Raw genomic sequence first — 27687 nt, forward strand, 5'->3', positions numbered from 1 at the left:
AGTGCCATGCAAAATACTGGGATCAGGAACAAATTCAATTTCGTTTGTTTATTTCAGCCAACCTGAGGGATCTCTCCAAAGTGGACATGGAGGAAGGCTCCCGTGGTATTAATTATTTTTATAAAAAAAATAGCCAATGGAGGGGAAAAGGAAGACTTTAGAACCGCCTTCAGGAAAGCCTGAACTGGGAGGAATTATTCCAATCCTTTTTTGCATAGTGCATCCCACTTTCTGTATATATCCATACTGTTTCCTCCTGAGCATTACACAAAGTCTGATTCTCCGGTGGGTGTCAGGACAGTGAGGTTTCCCCGGGCATCTTGGTCCAGTTCAATAGCTTCAAACAAAGATTTGAAGTTTCCAGCACCGAATCCCTAAAGCCACAGGAGAGAGAGAAATGTGTAAATAGTGCAAGCACTTTCTTCCCGATACCCCAGCTGGAGCTCTCTTCCGTGGCAGGTGGGATCTCCACTCCACCTCAGATGGAATGGTCGATACGGCAGAGAAGCCAATGATCAGTCACAATGTGCCTCATGAACACAGAAGCATGATGGTGATGAGGATGCAATCCCATCAGCTCAGATTTAATAGCCACACCAGCAACGTTGTTATTATTCCATCTGTCTTTTGAATAAGGGTTGTCAGGGTCAGACCTGCAGACAGCCCCTTGGAACTTGGAAGGCACAGAGTTAAGTCCCTAGTTCAGAGTAGACTAATGCCAAATTCCAGAGCAGTAAACTCAGAAATCGGGAAGGCCAGAGGCAGGTACCTAGCCAAAGTGAGGCAGGTAGTCTGTTTTCAAGGGGCATGAGGTGAGGTTAGTAGCAATGAACTGATCAGACAGAGGAGACAATAATTATTCACAGAGTCAGCCAAGCCCCTACTGCAGACATAGGCAAACTCAGCCCTCCAGATGTTTTGGGACTACAACTCCCATCATCCCTAGCTAACAGGACCAGTGGTCAGGGATGATGGAAACTAGTCTCAAAACATCTGGAGGGCAAAGTTTGCCTATGCCTGCCCTACTGGTTGCTCAGATCATCAGGCCTGCAAGCCACATTACCCTCTGACAATTAGCTGCAGCATAGTAAAATCTGGCCAACAGCTCATTCTAGTGGTTGCAATACAGCATCTGGATTATCCAAGTTGAGTCCCTTTTGTGCCTTAAAAAGGTGGTCATTTCCCAACTTTTATCATGCAAGGTTGTTGTTGTTTTTTTAAAAAACCGAGCAGGGTAGAACAGAAAGCCACCAATCTGTGAGAGTTGATTTGTTTCCTCTGAGCTTGGGGTGAGCCCCAGCTGCCCAACAAACCTGGTGATTGTGGCGCTGGATGACCTCAAGGAAGACAGTCGGTCTGTCCTGAACAGGCTTTGTAAAGATCTGAAGCAGGTACCCCTTCTCGTCAAAGTCAACTAGGATTTTGAGTTCCTATAGAGCAGAAGCAAATGAAAGGGCAATGATAGAAGTTGCCCAGGGAATGGGTGAGGTGTATAATAATAATAATAATAATAATAATAATAATAATAATAATAATAATAATAATAATTAATAAAAATAATAAAAATAATAAATAAATAATTTTTATTATTTATACTCCGCCCATCTGGCTGGATTTCCCCAGCTACTCTGGGCAACTTACAGCACATAAAAAATTGTAAAACATTAGACATTAAAAACTTCCCTAAACAGGGCTGTCTTCAGATGTTTTCTGAAAGTCAGAAAGTTGTTTATTTCCTTGATATCTGATTGGAGGGCGTTCCACAGTGCAGGTGCCACCACCGAGAAGACCCTCTGCCTGGTTCCCTGTAACCTCACTTCTCACAGTGAGGGAACCGCCAGAAGGCCCTTGGCACTGGACCGCAGTGTCCGGGCTGAATGATGGGGGTGGAAGCTGCTCCTTCAGGTATACAGGGCCAACGCTGTTTAGGGCTTTAAAGGTCAGCACCAACATTTTGAATTGTGCTCAGAAATGCACTGGGAGCCAATGTAAGTCTCAAGACCAGTGTTATGTGTTCTTGGCAGCCACTCCCAGTCACCAGTCTAGCTGCCGCATTCTGGATTAGTTGCAGTTTCCGGGTCACCTTCAAAGGTAGCCCCACATTGAGCGCATTGCAGTAGTCCAAGTGGGAGATAACTAGAGCATGCACCACTCTGGCAAAACAGCCTGTGGGCAGGTAGGCTCTTAGCCTGCGTATCAGGTGGAGCTGGTAGACAGCTGCCCTGGACACAGAATTGACCTGCGTCTCCATGGACAGCTGTGAGTCCAAAATGACTCCCAGGCTGCACACCTGGTCCTTCAGGGGCACAGTTACCCCATTCAGGACCAGGATGGGCAAGGATCAAGGAGACAGATGGTTAGTTTCACTCATCCAAGCAGCCCGTCCACATCCTCGAAGGTAACAGATAGGAACTGACCCCATGCAACTTGACTGGACAGGACTCTAGCACTCTCCCACCCTGGCCCTGCTCCCACGGAGGAGTCTACCTCTTTCCGAATCTGAGCGACTTTACCTGCAAAAAACTTTGCAAATTCATTGCAGGAGATCTTGGGATCCCCACCAGGCCCTGATGGTGGAGGTGGTTCTGCTAGATTGCGAAACACTTGAAAGGGTCTCCTGATGCTGTTTTCTGCAGATGCAATAGAGGCGGTGAAGAATGTCCTCTTTGCCGTCGCTATCGCCACTTGGTAGGCTTGACGCTAAGCTCTAACCGTGTTTGGTCTGATTCAGAATGAGTTTTCCGCTACCGCCCTCAGCTCTGGGAAAAACCACAGGCCTGTCCAGACTCCATTCATTTGGAGAGGGTGCTTCGGAACCAGACAGTCAATAGTCCTGGTTAACTTTGCATTCCAGCGGGCCAACAGGGAGTCAGCTAAAAGGCTATCAACATGGGATAAAACATCCCCTACTACCCTTTGGAAACCATTTGGATCCATTAAATGGCGGAGTCTGACCATCCAAATCAGTCCCACCTCCCTGCAGTGGGGAAGGGTCATGGAGAACGCCAGCTGCACCAGGAAGTGATGCCCTCAAAGCTGGGATGGGGTTAACCTGTGGCCCTCCAGATGCTGCTGGACTCCACCTCACATCTCTCTCCGGCGTTGGGCCATGCTGGCTGGGGCTGGTGAGAGCGTGGAGTCCAAGGTCACAGGATAGCCAGTCCCACCTTAAAGGCTGGTGGTCTTGCACATTACATTGGAACTGTCACAACCCCCTTCCCAATGTGAAACTCATCAAGTTGTGCAGCTGCTAAAGTAATTGCTTGCATTTGTATTGTATTTCTATCCAAGATCCTCCAAGGGGAGTATCTGGTTCTTGACCTTTCTGTTTTGCTCCCACCACAACTTGGAGCTAGTGGTTACTTCAAGGTCACCCACCAAGCTTCACAGATGAGTAGGGATTTGACTTCATGCCTCGCCAGTCGGTAAGAACATAAGAAAACCCTGTTTCATCAGGCCAATGGGCCATCTAGTTCAGCCCCCATGACTAGTAGCCACTGAATTTGTCCCATCCTCTTTTAAAGCCACCCAAGTTGATGGCCATCACTGCCTCCTGTGGCAGCAAGTTCCATAGTTTAACAATGCGCTGCATAATGACGTCCCAGTCTAGGCCAACCTTCTGGCCACTAAGCCAAACCGCAAGATGTAGGGTAGCCCTGGTAGCCAACTCACCTCCAGTTTATCCATGTTCTCCTTCACCTTGATCTTGGCTGATTTCAATTTCTGCCTGAGTTTTTGGTAGTAGGTGGGGGGCACCACCAGGAATTCCGTGCCACGTTCTTTCAGGTTTGTGACCTGCAACCCAAAAATGTACACAGCAATGACAAAGGCCACATCCCCAAAGGTGGCCACTTATTGGTAGACTGATCAGGGAATACACTGTCTTACTGAAGCAATAATATCCGAGGTATTCAGAGCGATGTGTTGGACTCCAGGGCCCCCGTAATAGTCCACGTATTCCTGCAGAGTGAAAAAGCACACAGTAAGCGTAGGAAGGCACCATGTGAGTGGTGAACCGCCAGCAACAACATCACAAAAACACCAGGCCAAGACCAGGACCTGGCAGACCAGAGTCAAAATCCCAACTCAGCCATGAAGCTCACTTTGCAACCTCAACCTAGCAAGACTGTTGTGGGGATCAAGTGAGAAGAGGGAGAACTATGTAGACCACCTTGAGCTTGAGGGGAGGAGAGAAAAAGATGTCATTGTGGGTAGTAGTCTTTAACAGCCTTCATTTCCTGCCTTACCCTCTTGTAATCCTAGGCTGTAATCCTTGACACACTTACTTGGGAGTATGTTCCATGGAGCTCAGTGGGTCTTATTTCTGAGCAGAAGTGTGCTGGATTGCACTGTTATTAGCGGTTGTCTCACTGCATCCAAACACGGGAGGAATGGAAACAGGCTTTACCCAGAGTGGTGGGAACATGTGCTCTTACTGCTGTTTTGATGAATCTCTACATGGCCATCACTAATGACAGCTGCTCTAGTCAGATTCTTTTGTATTTTCACAGTACAGGAAATTTTTACTGTATTGTGGATTTTAAAAAATCAAACACACATACACACACACACCCATCTGAAAATCACAGGGCAGTTTACAGCATAAAAATACAAGATGAGAACACAAAATACCTATTAAAACAAAATCAAACCAATAACCCCCTCCCATAAACACATTTAAAAGGCTATAGAAGAATAAGAGAAGAAGAGTTTGGATTTGATATCCTGCTTTATCACTACCCTAAGGAGTCTCAAAGCGGCTAACATTCTCCTTTTCCCTTCCTCCCCCACAACAAACACTCTGTGAGGCGAGTGGGGCTGAGAGACTTCAAAGAAGCGTGACTGGCCCAAGGTCACCCAGCAGCTGCAGGTGGAGGAGCGGGGAATCGAACCCGGTTCACCAGATTATGATTCCACTGCTTTTAACCACTACACCACGCTGGCTATAGAATGTCAATCAGCCAAAGCCCCAATTATCGAGAAATGTTTCTACCTTGCACCAGGGGAGAAGCAGTCCACAAAGTCAACGCTCCTTGCTTAAAGGAAATCCACACTGCAACACAGTCTCAACCTCCTTAGAGGAAGGATGCAATAGGCAAATGCATTGGGATGGGCAGGGCTTGTACTGAAGAGGCCAAATAACTCAGGCGGTCACCAGCATGGCACACCATGTGCCCGTAGAGACCTTCCTGGGGGGGTGTCAAAGGGTCCCCCTCCCCCAATTAAATGAGGCTTGAGGCATTCCATTGCAGCCAATAGAATATGCATCTCTCTCTCTCTGTTGCACCCCAGAGTTTCCCCAGCATGCCAAGTGCCCAGAGCCCCCCAAAGCAGTTGGCACCCCCTAAAACAAATTTATGCTACAAGCCACTGGAATTAGAAACTGGCACCTTCTTCTCTAGCGGGCAGCTGCACCCGGTAGCACACAATTGGAATTGCAGGTGGCAATCAATGCCTTCCCGGGCACCAAGATGGAACCATCCCCCCAGGTTGGCCACTGGAGGATATTGAAAGGCTTCCTGTTTGGCCTGGTGCGTCTCTGCCTGCTCCTCTGCCCTGGCTCCAGGCTCAAGTCTGGCCACTCAGCCCTGACACAAAGGACCCAGGGAGTCTCGGCTTTCACCTGGATCTGAGACTTCCTCTTCCCCACTGCAGGCTCATTGATGGGCATTTTAATGGTCTCTTCATAATTGGCCACCACAATGGACCGGAGGGCACTGTACTCTGTGTGCAGCTGCTTGTCGTCCACAGACCAGAAACGGTGAAAGAGGAGGTTTCTCTGGTACCTGCGGATGTGCAAGAAGCGCCACATGTCAGAATGAGTAGGCCGAGGGCTTTAGCCACAATTACATTCTTAGAGAACATCCTGGGTGGAATCTAGATGCATTCACAAACATTATTTTGAAGAATTAATGACTGAAGTATTAAAAAGTTGCAACAAGGAGATGCAGCAAGGTAGCAAGAGCTATCTGAGCAGCTTCCTGCTCTGACATCCATCTGTTTCTTTTGTGAAGATCCCATAGCTCAGGTGTAGAGCACCTGCTCCTGCACCCACCTTCAACCCCTGATATGTCCAGGCAGAGAGTCACTGCCAGTCAGGGTTGCACAGTACCAAGCCAGGTGGATGGGCCAACGGTCTAACTCTGTCGAAAGCAGTTTCTATCTAATTCAATCCTTTATTCAGAACAGTGAGGACTAGAGACCTCCTTTGTTTTTAGAGGAGGCACCACACACACTTTGCTTACAAAGACCCCAGGCTCAATCCCTAGTATCGTCAGATATGGCTGGGGAAGACTCCCATCTAATCTCCTGGAGAGCCACGGCCGGCCACTGCACAGAGGGAGACTGGCCCATGGTCTACAAAGGCTGTTGATCTTCCTTCCAGAGTTGCAGCTCTGGGTCTATGGAACCGTGGCTGGAATGGAAGCTGCTTGCTTGGAAGCTCAAAGAAGGAAGGGAGAGGGGATCTGCTCCGTGGGTGTTTATAATTGCATTTGTCTTGGAAATTCCATTTAAAAAGCAGCTAATGGGAAGGGGAGCGAGGGGGGTGGATCTCCAGGTAGCTAAGCGAGATCACATCAAAAGTCCATCTAGTCCACTCTTCTCCAAACCTCCAGATGTTTTGGACTGCAACTCCCATCAAGCCCCAGGCAGCACAGCTGTCCAACCTAATAGTCCCACCAGCAGTTAACCAGATTATTCTGGGAAATCCTCATGCAGGACAGGAAGCCAAAAGCTGATTGTCTCCAGCAGCTGGCATTCAGAGGAATAGAGTAGATAGACCTGAAGATCAATGTTAGCCATCATAGCTATTGCCCTTTGATATCCCCGCTGATAAAGCCACAGCCGAGGCCCAGCTGCCCACATCCTCTGGGCCACGTTCCCTTGAGCAGAGCCAAGGAGAGGGTCAGCCCCCCTTCCTTCCTCCCCATCCCCCACATGCTGGGCTGGTGGGTATGCAAAGCCCCAGGAGAGGATGGTCTATGAGCAGGGCTGAAATGAGGCTTTCTGTCACCTGGATCGAAGAAGACTCAGTTGGGGACCCCACCCCCTGGATGCGTGTTTGCGTTCGTACATATCATGTTGTAAAGGCCACCCATAATAAATGTCCTAAAATCAGTTCCTCTGCATCAGGGATTTAGATTGATCAGGCCCACAACATCTGGGGTCCCCATGCCTGCTCTAAATGTCCTGTGTTGTCATCGAGGAAGTTTCATGTTCTAGAAGGAAAGCAATTCTTCCCTTAAGTTGATTTCCAAAAGCAATCTTTACCATTCTGCCACAGAGTTCATCTCCTGGTCAGGCTGGTTCCCCACTATGTGGTCAATGAAGTTCAGTTTCACAGGTGGCCTGAGAAAGAAAAAGGCAGATGAGATCAGGGGTTTTTACCTCCATGGTGGTTTTTGTGGGATGAGTACTTCTCATGCAGACAAGTTGGCCTCAGATCCTCCCACCCCCATTAACTCTTTCCAGAGAAAAACGTGTAGGCAAGAGAAGCCTGTTGCCAAAGGCTCATTTGAAGTATCTCAGCAACCCATTTGCAAATTAAGCTCTTGTCCGCCTTTCAGGGGTTAATCTCCCTTTACACAAAGGGTTCCCCATAAGCCAGTGTGGTGTCCTGCTAGAGTGTACATATGGTTGATTTGAATATGTTATTATTGATTATGTATACCCAATGTATCAGCCGCCTGGGGGGTCTCACTGTTTGTGTTTGGTTGTTGGTAAATAATAACCAGACATGAAACTCCCTCTGATGAAAGTCACCAAAGGTTCTTTGAGCGTGATTTTTGTTTTGATTCAGGTGTGTGCTTAAGCTTGTTTGAAGTGTGTACCTAGAAGGAGAACAACTCCCAGTGGGGTCACTGTGCTAACCTGTGTGCAGGGGTCGGGGGGGGGGGTCGGGGAAGAGCGAGAAAAGATTATCTAAAAGTCTAATGTGGGAATGACACTCAGAAATGGCCAGGACTAGCTCCTTGCTGGTTGAACAATCCCAGTGGCAAATCTAAGTGTGTGGAACGGCACCCAGTCTAAAATGAGACTCAGATCTTTCACGCTAGAGTTTAACCAGAGCAGTAAGGGCTGGTACTTACAGTCTTTTCAACAGAGGGTCCCTGAAGATGGGTGGCTCAAACCCCGGCAGGAAAAGCCCCTTGTAGCCCCTCTTCTCTATCAGGGTGTGTGTGGTGTCTCCATACTAGATGGAGGAGGAGGAAGAGGAAAGTAAAACACTTTAATATCACTCTAGTGACCTGAGTGATCCCACTGGCTCCCCGCCCCCAAAACTTGTTTTCTTGATTTTTGCCAAATCTCAGCAACAGTTGTTTTAAATGACTTTCTTTTGACCCCAAGTGCTCAGGAAAATCTGTCAAAATCTTTCTACAATTTCTACTTTTAGTTAGGTGTTTTTATTTATTTACTTGATTTGGGGGGGGGGGCAGCTGCTTCCTTGCTCCCCCCTTCCCCTCACTTCCCTCTGAGGCATCTGTTCATAGTCTGCATTTTAATCAAGGCTTATATTTTGATCAGACACCTGTATTCTTAAAATGAGCTTAAAATATATTTTAAAATATCTGTATCTCTCATGCCAGGCAGCATCTCTCATGCCAGGCAGCTGAGTGTATCGGCAGATGTGCTCATCTTAAAGAGGGCCCCTGGTTTATTGCGGTCATAAAAAGGCTGAGAAGCGAGGTCACTGACCTTACAAATTACAGAATAATCAAGTTGCAAAAACAATTATTATGCCTCCCATTTTAGACTTAAGCCCAAAGGGTAAATTGAAGAAGTTGCTTTTAGAACAGCAGCTGTTTTAGCAGCAAAAGCGGGGCTGTAAACTAAGAGGCTTCTCTCGGAAGTTGCTTTTGGAAACTGTTTTTTTACTAAGTTCCCTTTCTTCTAAATATATATATATTAATGTATTAAATATATAGGCTTAAATGTAATTATGCAAAGGATTTAGAAAGCATGAAATTTAGATGTTAGATTCTTATTTCATAGAGACAGAGTCCTAGAGTTGGAAGAGACCACAAAGGCCATTGAATCCAGACCCCTGCCAAGCAGGAGACACTATTGAGCACTCCTGGCATATGGTTGCCGGGCCTCTGTTTAAAATGAAATTAAAAACCATCTGGTTTGCAGGGAATAGGGAAAAAGGGGCCAAAGTTTATCTGGTAATTAAGGTGCCTTGTAGAGGTTAATGGCTACTTGTTTGCCATTTATAAATAGAAGAAAATATAGCTCTCTGTCTCCCATAAAAGGTAATAGGAAATGGGTGTATATTTTATGATTGGTTCTAGCAAACAGCCAATAGGAAATTCAACCAGGCTGATTGGACAGAGGCAGCCAAAGGAGGAGCAAGGGGACTGGGCTGAGGGAATATAAGTGCTGGCCATGAGGGCTGGCAGGCAGAGCATTGGTAACCATATACCACTGTGTCTCTCATTTATTTGTCTGACAAATAAATTATTATTTTAATTTCTCTATTGCTGCGTTGAATATTTCATTCCAGCTAAGCGTTAACCACAAGCAGGGTGCTACATTTTATGGTGCCGTGACTCGGATAAGTGGTCTGCTGGAACGCAGCCCCTTCGCCTTACTGGACAGGGTACAAGAGGGAGGACCACTGACTGCTTACCAGCGCGCACTGGGAAGTTTTTTTCCAGGGGAACGCAGAAGTCTCGTCTGTCTGATACCCTGCCCACCGACGGCGACGGACCGGGGGGAACCAGAGAAATAAACAGGCAACCAACTAAGGGTAAGTGCACTAAGGGGTTTTTGGCCCTCCAATTAATTGGGAGGAAGAGAAGTCTTGATCAAACTTCTGCGTCTCAGTAAGTGGGAACTGAGTACGCTAGGTGGTTGGGTACATCAGATGGTGATCTGGTGTAGGGAAAAGGGAAGAATGGGAGGTAGTGTGTGGTAAAGTATCCAGCGCATTGTATGTGTGAGAAAGTACAGTCTGCAGCTGACCTGAGTGTGAAAACGAGTGTGTGAGTGACTGAGTGGATACTTCACAGGGCCATACAATGGGAGTTGGAGGTTCAAAGGGGGAAAATACACCTCTTGAATGTATGTTAAATAATTTTAAGAAAGCCTTCTCAGGGGCGTATGGAGTCAAAATGACGCCAGAGCACTTGAGAACGTTATGTGAATTAGAGTGGCCAAAACAAAATACTGGATGGCCATCTCAGGGAACCTTTGATATAAATTTAGTAAGTAAACTTTGGTCTAAAATCGCCAAAGAAATTGGAGGGTGCCCAGAACAATTTTCATATATAGATTCCTGGCTGAGCACATTAAATAAAAATCCTCCATGGATAAGGGAATGCAAAGTCCAACGATGCAAATTATTGGCTGTAAAAGCCGAAGCTAGGAAAGGAATCTTGCCAAATGAACTCAAACCCATTTTTGAGGGACCAGAGGAAGAGGTGCTTCCACCTCCACCCTATGCTCCACATCGAAGGGAGCCTAATCCAAACACTCCACCAGTTGTAACCCCAAGGCAAGAAAGTGGAATGAATAATGGGGCTGGAGTCACAGAACTTGATTCCTTGATAGATTATGATAAATATCTTCAGGAGGCATTGGAGGCCTATAATAAAGCCCAAGCAGAAGTGGTTATTCCACCTGTGAGTCCCAGTAGAACTCCATCTACAGTCTCCTTTAGTGAAACAACTGATTGCCCACCCCAAACCCCTGTACATCCAAGTCCTAGAGAACTATTACAGAAGTTACAGGGAGACCTTAACCGGTCAGCAAGCAATACAGCCAGGCGTATAAAGCTGTTAAAAGAACGCCTTGGGACAAATACTATCCCCTATGATTTGAGGCCCCTAGAGCAAAGCGAGAAAGATCACGTAGTAGCCCCTCTCAGAAGAGTATTTGATGCACTTGAGGAGCCTGTGGTGGTTAACGGGCAACTCGGACCACGGCCACCTCGAACTTCGACCCTCCAGTACATTCCATTCACAACTACGGATCTGATGAATTGGAAAACACACACCCCATCTTTTGCAGAAAAACCTCAGGCTATGATGGACTTGGTGACTTCAATAATAAATACTCATAGTCCTACTTGGACAGATTGCCGCCAGCTCCTGAATACTCTGTTCACCACTGAGGAAAGAAGAGACATAATTGAAAAGGCACAGATATATTTGCGTGAGCAGGCCAGAGTGGGAAATATTTTAAATGTTGACCGTCATCTCCGGGACAACTTTCCCTTGGAAGATCCTAATTGGGATCCAAACAATGTAATTCACCTGGCCAGACTTACCACCTATCGCCAGACGCTTGTGCAAGGTATCCGCAGGGCATGCCAGAAGCCCACTAATATGTCTAAAGTCTCAGAAGTAGAACAGAAACCAAATGAGAGTCCAGGAGACTTTTTAGAGAGGCTGCAAGAAGCCTATCGTATATGGACTCCTTTTGACCCTGAAGCCCCTGAAAACAGCAGAATGATTACTGCTACTTTTGTGGCCCAGTGCGCTTCTGACATTCGTAAGAAAATTCAGAAATCAGAAGGATGGGAAGGGATGCTGATGAGCCAAATTATGGCCATTGCACGCCGAGTTTATCGGAATAGGGATGAGGCTGAGAAACAAGAGAAGAAGAAGTGGCAGAAGGAAAAGATGGTAATGCTAGCCACAGCAGTGAAGCAAGACTACCGCCCCTTAAATGGAGGAAGAGGGCGGGGAAGGAATCCACCACTGGGAAGGAATCAATGTGCGAATTGCAAGAAGGAGGGTCATTGGAAGCGGGAGTGTCCTGAACCCCTGAGGTTGGAAGAAGTACGCCCAGGCCCAGGCCCAGGCCCAGGCTCCGGCCCAAGAAACCAGGGACGGGGACGGGGAATGATCCGAGATGGAAGATATCAGAGACCTGGACAAGGACGGAGTAGGGACAATGTCATTGGACTGGCAGAGGAGGATTTTACCCAAGACTAGGAACGACCGGACTCCATAAAGTTAGGCTTCCAGGAGCCCACGGTCACGATTCAATTAGGGAGCCATTTAATAGACTTTATGATTGATACTGGGGCTGAATACTCAGTACTCCCAGAACTATTGCAGAAAAAGGCATCCAAAAGTGTAGTCATTAAAAGTGCCACTGGTCAGTCAGCTAAGAGGTCTTTCCTCCAACCTTTGGAATGCCAGATTGGGGGACATCGTTTAACCCATCAGTTTTTGTATATACCTGAGTGTCCAATACCTCTCTTAGGTAGAGATATGCTGTCCAAATTACAGGCCCAAATCACCTTCACTCCTCGAGGTCCAGAAATGAAACTGCCATCAAAGGCAGCAGGAATAATTTCCCTCTCAGTACCTAAGGAACAATCATGGCGCCTAATGTCAGCCCTGCAAGTCCAACCCACATTGGATACAGAGTTAAACAAGATCCTCCGAACTCTACAGGTGCCACCAGGAGTATGGGCCGAAAATAGCCCACCAGGAATGGCCAAGAATATAGCTCCAATTGTAGTAACCCTAAAACCTATGGCTACCCCTGTATCTGTAAAGCAATATCCTTTACCCCGGCGAGCAGCAGAGGGCATCCAGAAACATTTGGACCGCCTATTAAAATATGGTCTGCTTAAGCCCTGCCAATCAGAATGGAACACACCCCTTTTGCCTGTTCGAAAACCTGGAACAGATGAATACAGGCCAGTGCAGGACTTGAGGCTCGTAAACCAGGCTATCGAGACCTTGCACCCAAATGTACCAAACCCATACACCCTGCTGAGTTTGATCCCACCAGAAGCAACATTTTTTACTGTATTGGACTTGAAAGATGCATTCTTCTGTTGCCGGCTGGCACCACAGAGCCAACCTATATTTGCCTTCCAGTGGGAAGACCCTTTGACAGGAACAAAAGGCCAGCTAACCTGGACAAGATTGCCCCAGGGATTCAAAAATTCCCCAACTTTATTTGGCACTGCCTTGGCAAAGGATCTAACAAGTTACCCCTCAATACCTGGAGAAAAGGTGGTTCTGCAATATGTAGATGACCTTATATTAGCGGCAAAGGATTTTGATACCTGTAAAGAAGGGACAGAGGAACTGCTCCACTTGCTCTGGGAAGCTGGCTACCGAGTTTCCCAGAAAAAGGCACAGTTATGTTTAGAAAAGGTCAAATATTTGGGCTTTGACATCTCACACCAACAACGAGCATTGAGACCAGAGAGGAAAGAAGCTATTTGCCTTATCAAGGAACCTACCACAAGGAAACAACTCAGAGGATTCCTGGGAACAGCAGGGTTTTGTAGACTATGGATACCTGATTTCAGCAGTCTGGCCAAACCCTTACATGAAAGCACTCGAGGTGCAGAAAAGGACCCATTCGTATGGGGACCTGAGCAGCAACAAGCCTTTTTAGTTATCAAACAACGACTTATGGAGGCCCCAGCTCTTGGACTGCCTAATTCGGAAAAACCCTTTCAGCTGTATGTACATGAACAGAATGGGATTGCAGCGGCAGTCCTGACCCAGAGATTAGGAAGTTGGAACCGTCCAGTAGCTTATTTGTCAAAACAATTGGACTCGGTAGCAAAAGGATGGCCTCCATGCCTAAGGGCAGTAGCGGCCACTGCAAGCCTTGTCAAAGAAGCTGATAAATTTACCTTCGGCCAGACGATGTATGTGAATGTACCTCATGCTGTTCTGACGCTCATGGAATATAAGGGTAGTTGTTGGCTAACGAACCCAAGGATGGCTAGGTACCAAGGCCTATTGTGTGAAAATCCCAGGATTCATCTACGAGTAGTGAATATGCTCAATCCAGCGACTTTGCTGCCCCTACCAGAGGTAGATGATGAAGAATCACATGATTGTCTCCAAATAATGGATGAAGTTTATTCCAGTAGACCTGATCTGAAAGATGAACCATTGAAAAATCCAGATGTTGTATATTATACTGATGGTAGCAGTTACCTGCATGAAGGTGCCAGACGAGCAGGATATGCTGTGGTCACCAATGAGGAAGTTGTGGAAGCTGAAGCTTTGCCTGCTGGCACCTCAGCACAAAAAGCTGAACTTATAGGTTTAACTAGAGCTCTGCAATTGGCAGCCGGATGTAAGGCAAACATCTATACTGATTCTAAATATGCCTTCTTAACCCTGCATGCACATGGAGCTCTATGGAAAGAAAGAGGTCTAATAGGAGCCCACGGGAAGGCCTTGAAATATGGACCTGAAGTAGAAATCCTGTTAGAAGCAGTATGGGCTCCAGAACAGATTGCTGTAATGCACTGCAAAGGTCATGGACGAGGAAGGGATCCAATAACCAGAGGAAATCATGCTGCTGACAAAGCAGCCCGAGAGGCAGCCCAAAAGCCTGTGGGAGGATTTATAGCAGCCCTCATACCAGAGGTAGTTCCAGAAGAAGTTAAACCTCACTATACCCCAGAAGAGAGGAAGTGGGCTGAACAGGAAGGAGCAGTTGTGAAGGACGGTTGGATGATCCTGCCGGACAATAGGATTTATGTACCTCATCACCTAGCAGGCACAATTGTAAGAAATTATCATGAATCTACTCACCTTGGCGGTACTGCAACCAGAGAGAGTCTCAGTCGGAAGTTGTATATTATTAACCTATCACAATTAGCAACTTGCATTTCACAGAAATGTGTTCTTTGTGCTAAAAACAATCCCAGGCAGGGACCGGTACAACCTCCTGGAATCCAACATGTGGGATATGTCCCCATGGAAAGCCTAATTGTGGACTTCACAGAGCTGGTCCCTTCTAAGGGATTCAAGTATCTCCTTGTGTTTGTAGATACTCTTACCGGATGGGTTGAAGCTTTTCCCACCCGAACTGAAAAGGCACGAGAGGTAACTAAGAGACTCCTCACTGAATTGATCCCGAGGTTTGGATTACCTAGATGCATTGGAAGTGATAATGGGCCAGCGTTCATTGATCAAGTAGTACAAGAAGTATGTCGAGTCCTACAAGTGAAATGGAGACTGCATGCAGCATATAGGCCTCAGAGTTCAGGGAAAACTGAAAGAATGAATCGGACTCTGAAAACCCAATTGGCAAAATTAACCCAGGAAACGGGATTGGGATGGGTAGATGTGTTACCCATAACACTGTTTCGTGTTCGGTGTGCACCCACAAAAAGACTTAAGTTGTCACCTTTTGAGCTCCTGTATGGGAGACCGCCCTCCTTTGTTCAGGATATTCCAGCTGACCTCAAACAAATAGGAGACCATGTGACACAGGAACAAGTGCAATCTCTCTCCCGTGTTTTTGTTTCTCTTAACAGGTGGGCCCTCGAGCGCACGCCGTGCAGCATTGCCGAGCCGATTCATCAGTTCCAGGCTGGCGATAGCGTATGGGTGAAAGAGTGGAAACGTGATCCACTTGCACCTAAGTGGCGTGGACCTTACACCGTCTTGCTCTCTACTCCAACAGCGGTGAAGGTAGCTGAGGTGACCCCCTGGATTCATCACTCCCGTTTGAAGAAGTCCGAAGGCAGTTGGACGTGCAAAGGTGACCCCTCTAACCCTCTTAAACTGACTCTCTCCAAAAACCCCTGTATCTAGCCCTACCGGGAACGGGCTAGGTCACGGGCAACATTAGACGACCGGCCTGCTGCAGCCACAACCTGGAAGCTGGCTGACCTGCGCACGCCTGAAGCTTGAGGAGCATCTGAACCAGCGATTGTGAAAGGAAAGATTCTCTTATACAATTAATTGAATGCCCCCCCCTTGTGGAACAATTATCAGAGATATTACTCATTGGGGATCCTCGGGATATATGTTTTGGTCTTGGTGGTTCCCCATTTCTGTCACTGGGGGAATTATATTGGGACTAATATTTATTTGCTATCACTATAAGGTAATCTTTTGTGGAAGGAATGCATATGCTAGACATCAACATGATTCTATTATTAATCCTGATCCCTTGGGAAGGGGAAGGGTCCTTGAATCTGACCAAATTGACTAAATATGGATTCCACCATGACCACAATATGTGGGTAGGTTTAGCTGAAATGGTAGCCAATGTTGCAAATAGGACCAATTGCCTTGTTTGCTCTCTTGGGCCAGATGATTCAGAGGGAGGTATGCCCTTATTACCGATACCATTAGATGCCATTGGTATGGTAAGTGAAATACCACACCAAACAGAAGTACAGAATTTCCCCGGATGGAACTCAACTAAACCATTACGAGTTATACCTGTACAAGGGGAATTCTGTGTACATAAATCAGATGCAGCTGATTCTACCATGATAGGCTCTTCTCATTGTCACTATACTTGGGATAATATTAAGAATACCTGGGCACACGATACTACCTATCGAACTCGGGATGCCTTGCCCTGTGCACCTCCTTTTATTCATGCATGGAAAGTGGTATGGAACATAACTGTGACAGAAAAAGGCAATCTAACATACTGCACTGTGAACTCTCTACCTCTTTTGCTATTTCGCCTTCTGTACTCCACGTACCAAAGACCTCAGACCCGATGGTTGTGGTGGATATGTGGAGAATGGGCATACAAGAAACTCCCCTCCAAATGGAGTGGGACTTGTTTCCTGGGATGGGTATTACCACCAATGTGGATTATGCCCACTAATTTGCCCAAGCGTACACGAAGAAACGCTGATATTTCTCATATAGCAGGAGGAAGTACCCAAAGTTGGAGCGGTACTGATGATTGGCCACCAGAGCGCATTATAGCCTATTATGATCCTGCCTCCTGGAATCCTGGTGAGCTCATACAAGGGGCACGGGATCCTATTTATAATCTAAACAGAATAATTCGATTGCAAGCAGTAGTGGAACTTGTAACCAATGCAACGGCCCGGAGTTTGAGACTTATTGCACAACAGTTGGATGAAAGTAGAGCCGCCATTTTGCAGCTGAAAATGGGAATGGATTATGTACTTGCCAAGCAGGGAGGCCTATGTGGAGTCTTGAACTTGACAGGGAATGCCTGTTGCTTTAACATTTCAGATAATGGTGAGGCAATCCGTGTGTTGGCCACAAAGATGGAGAATATAGCACATGTCCCAGTACAAACATGGGAAGGATGGGATATGGGATGGCTCACCAATTGGTTACCTAATGTCACAGGACTCAAAGGGATACTATTGTCTTGCTTGTTTTTCTTGACGGTAGTAGTAATGGTTTTATGTATGGTGCCATGTATCATTTCATGTTTTAGAAGTACAATTAGCAAGATGATTTCAAATGAAACTCTACCTCATATCATGGCCCTATACAGAGCTTTACCTCAGGAATATGATGAAGGTCAAGCTATCAAGGACACTTGGGATGAAGGTCCTTGAGCTTGAAAGGGGGGAATGAGGCATCTGTTCATAGTCTGCATTTTAATCAAGGCTTATATTTTGATCAGACACCTGTATTCTTAAAATGAGCTTAAAATATATTTTAAAATATCTGTATCTCTCATGCCAGGCAGCATCTCTCATGCCAGGCAGCTGAGTGTATCGGCAGATGTGCTCATCTTAAAGAGGGCCCCTGGTTTATTGCGGTCATAAAAAGGCTGAGAAGCGAGGTCACTGACCTTACAAATTACAGAATAATCAAGTTGCAAAAACAATTATTATGCCTCCCATTTTAGACTTAAGCCCAAAGGGTAAATTGAAGAAGTTGCTTTTAGAACAGCAGCTGTTTTAGCAGCAAAAGCGGGGCTGTAAACTAAGAGGCTTCTCTCGGAAGTTGCTTTTGGAAACTGTTTTTTTACTAAGTTCCCTTTCTTCTAAATATATATATATTAATGTATTAAATATATAGGCTTAAATGTAATTATGCAAAGGATTTAGAAAGCATGAAATTTAGATGTTAGATTCTTATTTCATAGAGACAGAGTCCTAGAGTTGGAAGAGACCACAAAGGCCATTGAATCCAGACCCCTGCCAAGCAGGAGACACTATTGAGCACTCCTGGCATATGGTTGCCGGGCCTCTGTTTAAAATGAAATTAAAAACCATCTGGTTTGCAGGGAATAGGGAAAAAGGGGCCAAAGTTTATCTGGTAATTAAGGTGCCTTGTAGAGGTTAATGGCTACTTGTTTGCCATTTATAAATAGAAGAAAATATAGCTCTCTGTCTCCCATAAAAGGTAATAGGAAATGGGTGTATATTTTATGATTGGTTCTAGCAAACAGCCAATAGGAAATTCAACCAGGCTGATTGGACAGAGGCAGCCAAAGGAGGAGCAAGGGGACTGGGCTGAGGGAATATAAGTGCTGGCCATGAGGGCTGGCAGGCAGAGCATTGGTAACCATATACCACTGTGTCTCTCATTTATTTGTCTGACAAATAAATTATTATTTTAATTTCTCTATTGCTGCGTTGAATATTTCATTCCAGCTAAGCGTTAACCACAAGCAGGGTGCTACACCTCTACAGCATGTGCAGAAACCACTTTCTTGACTGTTGACTCTTGGCCTTGTCTGCTCCTTTCACCAGAGCCTGTCTTGGCACTCAGGGGAAGAAGAGTTATTTGGAGACTCTGATTCCCCTCACAGGCCTACAACTCCCAGAAATCCATGGGAAGAGGGAGGGATTATTTAATTGTAGAGTTGAGAATTGTAGCTCTGTGAGGGGAATAGGCACCTCCAAAACAGCTATTCAACACCCTTAAACTACACTTCCCAGGATGCTTTTGTAATTGGGGGGCGCGCCATGACTAATTAAAGTGCCATGATGCTGTTTTAAATGTATATGGCGTTATGTACTAAGCTTGGATCCTAGAACAATAGGCAAGTAGGATCCTAGAATGCAACAACTGATTGGCTTGCAGGCAAAGACCAATCAGGCTCCAGGAGTAAGTTAATCAACCTATTAGGCTGGTAGGATCGTAGAATGCAACAACTGATTGGCCTGCAGGAAAATACCAATCAGGCTCCAGGAGGGAAGCAGAATCAGCCAATCAGACGGGACTCATTGTGTAAATAATGTATATAAAGGCCTGAGGTTTTGGGGGGGGGGCAATTCAATCACTGTTTTACAACCTGCAATAAAGAGCATGGAGTCACTACAGGACTCCGAGTATATTTCAATGGCAAACAGGACCTCTGACTCTATACATTAATCACTACCTTTGGCTAAATGCATAACTTCTTCTTGAGGCTGAAGAAGTCTAGTAATTTCTCTCAGTCTCCAGTTCAGAAACATGAGGCTAATAAGATAGGCTTGTTTTAAGGGTTTCTGATAAAATAAAAAACAAAGTGCCTAGAAAACATGCTACATAAATCCTATTTATTAATCACAGTCGTAGAGTTTAGTCCAACCCCCTGCAATGTATCCCTGACAGATGACCATTTAACCTCTACCTTCCAGTTCGTTCCACTGTCTAACAACAACTGCCTATTAGTATTATCATTTCCCGAGTCTGTCCAAATGCAGTTTATAGGTGAAAGCCCTCACTTTCTTACCGTCTGAACGACTGCAAATTTCACCTTCCCGTGTTTATCTTCCTCTATCCAGGGTTCTTTAACAATCAGAGCTCCACGCTCTCTAGCTTTCTGAGTGGGAAAAATAAAAATAGCACCTACTAGATGAAGCAAGGCGAAAGGCTAGCAAGCCTCTCAAGTCACACAGAGACCCTCTTCAGCAGAGATTCACCTGCACGATGAAATCGCAGTCCTCCACTTCAAAGGCAACATCTTTGACTCCGTCCCCATGCTTCACTAAGTGTGCTCCCATTTCTGCATAATAAGAGAGAGAGAGAAAGAAAGAGGAAACACCAAGACAATTTAATGGAGGAGAAGTTTGTCAACTGCTATTGGCCAAAAAAGATGAAACCTCCATAGTCAGAGGCAGTGTACCTTAGAACACTGAACGCCAGCTGTGTCTTAGTAAGGCACAGCGAATTACCTGTGCTAGTGAATTAACTGCATTGTCCTTTAAGAGGAGCCTCCATCTCCCCCCTGAGACAAGGAGAAGCCTGCATTTGAAGTGCTGCCAAGGGGCTGCATATAACCCTGGTAAAAACTCCCGCTGAGGAACTGGCAGACGTGGTGACCCTGAATCCAGCCTTCAAGGCCCATCAGAGAACGCAGAAAGGAAAAAGGAGGGAGAGGCTCACAGCCACCATGCCAGGCTGCTCGAGGGCAAGGCTGTCTTTAGCAGATGCGGCGGCGGGGTGCAAATATGCGCCCAGCACCCCCAAATTACCACAGATGGGGAGGCTGAAGCTGTGCACTGCCAGCCATCGGAGGGCGTAACTCTCCCCCATGCCGCTGCAGGAGAGCAATCCTTGCGGAGGCTTGGGAGGCCAGCTGGCGGGCATGCAGGGAAAGGGGAGGCCACCGGCAAAGCCACACAGCTCCCCCACTCGCTGGGGCGCCCCTGAGAGGCTGGCACCCTGGCGCAACGGACCACTAAGCCCTATGGGAAAGACGGCCCTGCTTGAGCGCTTCCCAGAGGCACCTGCTTGGCCATGAAGAGAAGCTGGGGGCTGGACAGGGTATCCCTTTGGCTGGATCCGTCCTTATGATATTAAAGCACCACTCACTGGAGCTCACTCTAGGGAGCTGTGGGTGCTTCAGCACCCGCAACAATATATTTGGGGGACTGAGCCACTCCAAAGTCAATGGGTGAAGTCGAAGCCCTTCGTTGCGGGCACCCACAATCTTCGGTGTGAGAGGGCACCTATGGCACCGCTGATGGGTTGTGAAGGACATGGGAATATGAGAAGGGATCAGGCCACTGGATCAGGCCCATAACTCCTCTAGTCTAGCATCCTGTTCTCACAACGGCCAACCAAGATGCCTACAAGAAGCCTGAAGGCAGGACGTGAGCACGGCAGATGATTCCCCATTTGGGATTCCCAACAAAGGTATGCTGCCTTCAACAGTGGAGGGAGAACAAAGCCATTGTAGCTAAGAATCACAATGCAGGCCCCTTCCATGGCTCCATGGAGCAAATGGCACCAACACTACAGGCTGGAACAGAGGCACCAACTTGTGCCCAACACTGCCGGGAGGGAGGGCATCGCGCATGCGTGACATCACACATACACCCCCCCCCCAGACATGCCAACTTGGCCTGCCATCCCCTGCCCCCAGCCTATTTTTTTATGCAGCCTCTCGTTTTGGTGTCTTCCGGGAAGGGGCCCGGGCGATTCTCAAAAGGACACGCCAGGGTGAAGATGCTTTGCCTTGCCACACCCTTGGGAGAGACCATCAGAGAGCTTTCAGTGCGCAGGGTCACTGAATTTTGAGGGGGCCCAACCCACCCCTTGAAAATTTGGGTGGAGCCCTCGGCCCCCCAGCTCCCCTAGATGGCACACCTGGGCTGGAAACGACGAGATGATCTATGTAACACTGGGATATAAACTAACTTGAAGCATGGTAAAATAAACCAGTGAACTGCATTGAAAGAGACCCTGGGAGGTCATTGAGCCCCACCCCCCAATGCTCAGAGCAGAATCTGCAACGCAAGACACAATCGTGCAGCAGCCCCTTACAAAGGGCTGCACAGCCTCACTTAAATAGTGCTGCGGAGGGGAGTCTGCCAGCTCCCCCTGTGGCAGACAGGGCAGGAGCAGTTGCTTTTAGGAACTTTCTCTGCATATCTGGCCAAAATCTGCCCCTCCCTGCCATTCCTGGTCCTTGATTCAAGTCCTGCCCTCTGGAGAAACAGAGAAAAAGTCTGTTCCACCTTTTATGCAACAACCCTTCTGATATTTGAAAACCACTTTCACGTCTCCCCTTAAACTTCTCTCCTCCAGGCTAAAGCATAGCCAGCAATTTAATGCATTCCTTACTGAGAGTCCAGAACCCCCCCCCCATCCTGTTCACCCTACTCCTGACCTGCATGGAGCCAACACCTGTCTCAAAATGTGGCTCCCAGAGCTGGACACAGAACTCCCAGGGTTTCAAAAGGAACTCGTTTGGTAAGAAAAGTTACAACAGGACCAACTCTTGAATTACCTTGGTTTCCAGGGTTGAGAGCCGAGGAGAAGATAAATATGATCTGTTGGTAATCAGAATAATAATCAGAATAACTACAAGCATTCGTTTTCTTTATGACAAGGTTTAGTGATGAGTCAAAGGCTGAAATGCTGACATTGGCATTCATTTAAAATGTTGATATCCAAGATCATTGAGACAACCAACAGGAAGCTAAAAACAGGAATATTCCATAACATCTGGAGGGTACCAGGTTGGCAAAAGGCTGGCTTAGAGAGTTGGTCTCTCTTTGCTAGACCCAAGACAGTTGTGGGTCCCCCTCCCCAATTCACAATACTGTTACACTCCAGCCCAACTCTCCAAGGGTAAGAGAGTCCAAGGGTTCCAGGTTCAATTTACTTGGACTGAGGGTCTTTAGAATATATGGTTTATAGATGGTTTATCTACATACATCAAGGGACACGGGTGGTGCTGTGGGTTAAACCACAGAGCCTAGGGCTTGCCGATCAGAAGGTCGGCGCTCCTGCCAACCTAGCAGTTCGAGAGCACGTCAAAGTGCAAGTAGATAAATAGGTACAGCTCTGGCGGGAAGACAAACAGCGTTTCCGTGCGCTGCTCTGGTTCTCCAGAAGCGGCTTAGTCATGCTGGCCACATGACCCAGAAGCTGTATGCCAGCCCCCTCGGCCAGTAAAGCGAGATGAGCGCCGCAACCCCAGAGTTGTCCGCAACTGGACCTAATGGTCAGGGGTCCCTTTACCTTTTATCTACACACATATATAACCTGAGCATAGAATGAAGAGGCTCACAGCATGAACACCCCAGGAGATCTTTCTTATCCTTTGAGTCACAGCTTGGATTTAGCGCAGAGCAAGCATGTCTCTGTCTCCAGCTTTTCAGCCGGCCCTCTGCCCAGCAATGTCTATTGTTCCCTTCCCCTGGCAGCTGGGGGAGACGACAGGGAGACCCACTCATTTGCCCAGAGGGCAATATCACTTAGTTGTAGCCCTTGCAGCTCAGCTTATCCCTTTGGCATGTGGATCATGGTACTAGTTGTCAGCTACAACTGTTGCCTAGAAAAAGGGACCGCAGGAAATTTTCTTTTTTTAAAAAAGGTCAACAATTTGTTTTTCTCTGGATTTTCACTTCTTGCAATATGGCAACCCTAGACCCCCCCCCCCAAGCCTACATCAATGCAGTTTTCTCCCCTCCTTACCTTGTCCTGTTTGACCACATGGGACACCACCTCTCTGCTTCCCGTCTCCAGACCTTTGTAGGCCAGTTCCTCAAACCCCATTTTGTTGCAATAAAATGAAGCAGCCTTTAAAACACACGGGCGAAAAAAAGCAAAACGGCTTTTTTAAAAAGTAAGTCACCAGACACATATTAAGTCTATGGGCCATAGCTAAATTGTTGCAATGGTAGCTCCCTCCCCCCACCCCTGCACATCTTACGCCATCCTCAGATCCACTCTGCAGGGAGGGAAAACTCCCAGATCAGGTGGGGGACACAGAGGGGAGATCATTCTGTTGCACAAGGAGAAATCCTTGAACTGCTCAGTGCAACATTGAATACAGCATTACCTGTTTATCCTACTGGTGTGATGTTTTAAATCTTGGCATGACACTTGGCAAGAACCAGTGTGACATAATGGTCAGAATATTGGGTTTGGACCAAGGTTCAAATCCCCACTCTTCCCCTCAGCCTTGCCTAGGAGGCTAAAAGCCCTTAGGGAGCTGCCTCACCCCTTTCCCCTTTTTGCACTGCATCATTCCAGACTGCAAGCCTCAGAACAGATCCTGACTTCTTCTTTTGGTATTGCTTCAATAGACCACTCTGGGGGCATCTTCCATTAAACTACAGCTTGCAAATGACATCATTAAGAAACAAAATGGCAGGTGGGGGGGCATCACTTTCAGTTTGTTGGAGGAAAGGTGAGGTAGATGGGGCTCATCAACCTGGCAAGGTAGCCCATCTAGGAGAAGCAAAACTCTGATCCTAAACCTCTGCTGCCTGCTGCCTGCATATCTTTGCGAGAAGAAAAGGCTCAGGGGTAACCCCTCCACAAATGTGGAGTGGAGGAGTTCCTAAGGCGGTTGGGTGACATCTTGTATGACTCTTTCTGGCAATTCCTGCCGCCAAGCCAGTGTCAAACATATTGCTTTCCTTTCCTTTGGACCACATCAGCAAGGTTAATGTTGTCTGGGCAGCTCAGGAGCTCCAGACACTCTGCCCAGGCTTATGCCTCAGGGAAGTCACTTTGGTGCTGCTAGCACAGCAGTTTGACTTCATCCCAGGAACTGCACTCCACTGTCTCTCAAGACAGACAGGTGCCAACAGCCACATGGTGGGGTGAGGATTGGCTGCAGCAGCCCTGTGGTCCTTGTAGAAAGATATGCGGCGGCAGCAACAAGCCAAGGAGGTGTGGAAGCACAGGGGGCTACAGTGCACAATTCAGAATGGGGAAATGTGGGCTTTCAGCCAGGGTTTGGGTGAGCCCTCTGGGCACGGTGTGCGTTTGGCTCAGCACCTCCCTAACCCTGCCAACCAAGCAAAGAATCTGCCTCCCCTCTCCCCTCTCTCGGTTGCATCAGGCTAGTCCAAAGACCATTCCAGCTCCACATTCCTCGGAGTGCGATGCCCCATCCCCCATAGCCAGCAAGGCACAAGCCATTAATTGAATGCAGCTTACCCAGGAAATCTGCCCCACTCCCACCCGGCCTTTCAGATGGGTCTCCACCCCGTCTCCAGCATCCAATAGCGCAACAGCCTGAAGCACATCCCCTCCACAGCCCTCCGTATTGCAAACAAATGCAGGAAGAGATTTGCAGCTGGATCTGGCCAAAGGGGGCCCTTGCAGTCCAGCACACTGTTCTCATAGATGCCAACCAGATGCCCCAGTGAGGTGCCTGGGAAGGGGACAAGGTTGCAACAGCAGCAAAGCCAACAACATTAAGAGGAAGGACTCTGTCAAGTCTGGCTTCCCCTTCTTTCTCATTTTCCCAGCCTTTTCCGCTTGCCATATCTCACATGTGAGCTTTTCTTCTAAATTCCTCATGGAAACCTGCCACATTTCATGAGGCCCTTCTCCTTTTTGCAAGCAATTTGACCCCATACAATGCACGTCCGTACATGGTTTTCACTAAACACCTGCATTCTTATAACACATTCCCCAAATGTACACATTTTGTATACACCACAAAATTCAGAGAAGTGAACATTTCAAAGTTTTGCCGCATTGCAGTAAACATCTTGTTTCGGGCACTGTGAATCAGGTAAGTCTGCTCTGAAATCCGAGCCAAACTGTTTCTTCTCTCATCCTTTCTCGAGAGTCAACCCCCCCCCCGCACCCTGGCAGACCTTCCTGGTTTTATCAGCACACTCACCTGCTTTGCATTACCAACCCAAAACGTCAAGGAATGGAAGTGAAGGAACCGGCCTCTTTCAGGCTGAATGGGAGAAAAGGTAGCTGGTTATTATGTGACACACTCAGAGGCAGAGCAGCCCAGTATCCCCAACACAGGCAGGCAGTAGCATAGCATAGGGTGCCAGCACCCGGGGCTTTGCAGAGGTGGGGGTGGGAGAGAGTGAAATGGACGGAGTACGCATACGGATTCAGCTGCCTAATAGCACCCGCATCCCCCAGGAGATCGCAGCTGTAGAGAGAAGAAGAGTCTTCCGCTGTCCTGATTTGCAAGGAGAAGCCATTTTCAACAGAGCCCAGGTGTTGAAATTTTGCACCCTTAACCATTTTGTATCTGGGGGAATCCCCCCCTGTGCCCCCCACATGCTGTGCCACTGCAGGCAGGATCATTCAAAGCCCTCTCAACAGAGCCAGGTGAGGCAGGATCGGAACTCGGATGGTAGAGGCAAAGATCCTTTAATGTTTTTGCTGGGATACAGACTAACACAGCTACCCTCTGTGGGGAGCAATGAGGTTTATTTTGGAAGCAGGTCCTATTGGGTTCAATGGAACTCCCTTCTAGTAGCTTAGGATCATAGCCTTGGGCAAATGGACCAGGCACACACAGTAATTAGCGAATGTACCACTTTTTCTTAATTGACTGAGAACATAAGGCACCAACTAGCCAAAATTAACCACCCTCTCATTTTAATGAAGCTGAAAATTGCTTAATGTTGGCTGAACTGTGCCCTCATTGTTTTGTTTTATTTTTTAGCTGAGGTGGGGGAGCTTTTGTTTCTTAAATACACCACTTTTGTCAGCTATGATGAAATATCAAAAAATATTAGGCAAGAAATTGATGCATATTTAGTACGTTAACACCCAAAAAGGGTGAACATGTTGTTTGCAAACCCCTGTATCATACACGCACCCATGACAGGCAGCTGGGATTGACCTGGAATGAGAGTACACTTGGTGGCTAACCCAGGTTTCCCTTAAGTAATGTGTGAGTCTATGAGACTCACACACTTCTGCTTTAAGAATTACAATCATTCAGTTAAAATACAAAACAGTTGCATCTTGTAGAATGTAAGAATGTGGCTTTTGTACCCATGCTTTCAGGTTTATTGGGTATTTGCCAAATGCATAGCCCAGTTCTTCTATGCAACAAGAGAATATTCATTTCAAAAAGGCTTTTGCCGTGGTCCTTCTCGCCAGCTTATGCCCTAAGACATTAATCCAAAATGTCATTGACACCATAGACCATATTTGGGGTGGGGTGGGCGCATGGATATTAGACTGCATTGTGATCTTACCTTCAGCCCTTTATCCGAGTAAGTCGTCTAGTGGTTAAGGATCAAAACAGAATAAAACAGAGGCATTAATTTTGCAAAAAGTTACTCCAGAAGTTTTAAAAAACCCACCTCAAAACTAATGCTCTATGCAAGTCATGAGAGTTTTAAAAATACATCAGACACCACCACCAATACTAGAGGGATGAAACCAAAATTAAAATATAAACCCATGTCTAACTGCACAAATTAGGTGTTCACAGCATATTCACTCACTCCAAGAAATTGCTTGGTTGTTTCAAGAACAAAGTTTTCATGCACTGATTTAGATGTTTGCAGGACAGTCCAAATGTGAACAACTAGGAAGTGTTTGCAGATTTCACAGGGTCAAAAACATCTCTTGTTATCCTCCAGAGTGACAGCAACAATATATATATATCTAATTTGATTAAGAGCTATGAAGCCTCACCATTTTTTCTTCTCTGTGGCAGCAAAGCGATGTCACTAAGAGAGAAAGAGAGACAGAAAGAGAGAGAGAGAGACGGGGAGAGGGGCAGTATCCGAAGCTTTTAATAAAGCAAACATGGGAGGACGAGCTCCTCCCTCACTCCTCCTACTCCAGATGGAAATTTTAAACACTTTAACCCCAAATATATGCTGTCTTTCTCGCAAGCATTATCTGTGACACAAGAGAAAAGGCAGGGGACCTAGTGACTCCAAAGTCAGTGTGTGGGTCAAAATGCAACGTTTTCACGCAGCTGCAGTTTGGGGCTGGACTATGGGCAATGCTGTCTTTAGCACATGCGCCGCCGGGGTGCAAAGATCCACCCAGCGCCCCCAAATTTAGTTTAGCCCCCAAATTAACTTTTATTATGCTTATGTCAAACACCACACTTTATCTCTTGTTTACGAAAGGAAAAAGAAACAAACATTTTTATTTGCTTATTTATTTACAATACACTTATACTAAAGTATACAACACCACCACACTTAATAAACTTATAAGTATTGTTTAGGCACCTACTTAGGAGAAACGTCAGTCGGGTCAAAGGTGCCGGTGACCCCGCTGCCGCATAGCAGCTCAATACAATACTTAACATAATATTTTG

At 46.8% G+C, this 27687-nt stretch overlaps 2 protein-coding genes across 2 annotated transcripts in view; one reads left to right on the forward strand and one right to left on the reverse strand.

Moving 5' to 3' along the window:
• LOC308576029 (uncharacterized protein) overlaps positions 1–27687 on the forward strand; it is a 166927-nt gene that overhangs the window by 128336 nt on the left and 10904 nt on the right. The window lies entirely within an intron of this gene.
• On the reverse strand, positions 34–27138 carry HPD (4-hydroxyphenylpyruvate dioxygenase). Its single transcript, XM_081175020.1, has 14 exons — positions 27048–27138; positions 26603–26629; positions 25270–25332; positions 23100–23204; positions 21907–21949; positions 19595–19677; positions 19405–19494; positions 8091–8194; positions 7273–7350; positions 5624–5786; positions 3889–3960; positions 3673–3795; positions 1314–1430; positions 34–374 (listed from the first exon to the last, which is right to left on the reverse strand). The coding sequence occupies exons 1-14, from the start codon at positions 27048–27050 to the stop codon at positions 264–266; spliced, it is 1182 nt and encodes a 393-aa protein (XP_081031146.1). The 5' UTR covers positions 27051–27138; the 3' UTR covers positions 34–263.

Source organism: Podarcis bocagei, assembly GCF_964188305.1.
Source record: "Podarcis bocagei genome assembly, chromosome: 16".
Classification (NCBI taxonomy): domain Eukaryota; kingdom Metazoa; phylum Chordata; class Lepidosauria; order Squamata; family Lacertidae; genus Podarcis; species Podarcis bocagei.

Excerpts from the sequence above, each read along its gene's own strand:
- HPD (XM_081175020.1), bottom strand. Across the intron at positions 19,678-21,906 it reads TCTCAACCCTGGAAACCAAG|AAATGGGAGCACACTTAGTG; the intron begins GTAATTCAAGAG and ends CTTATTATGCAG. Across the intron at positions 5,787-7,272 it reads ATGAACTCTGTGGCAGAATG|GTACCAGAGAAACCTCCTCT; the intron begins GTAAAGATTGCT and ends GCACATCCGCAG.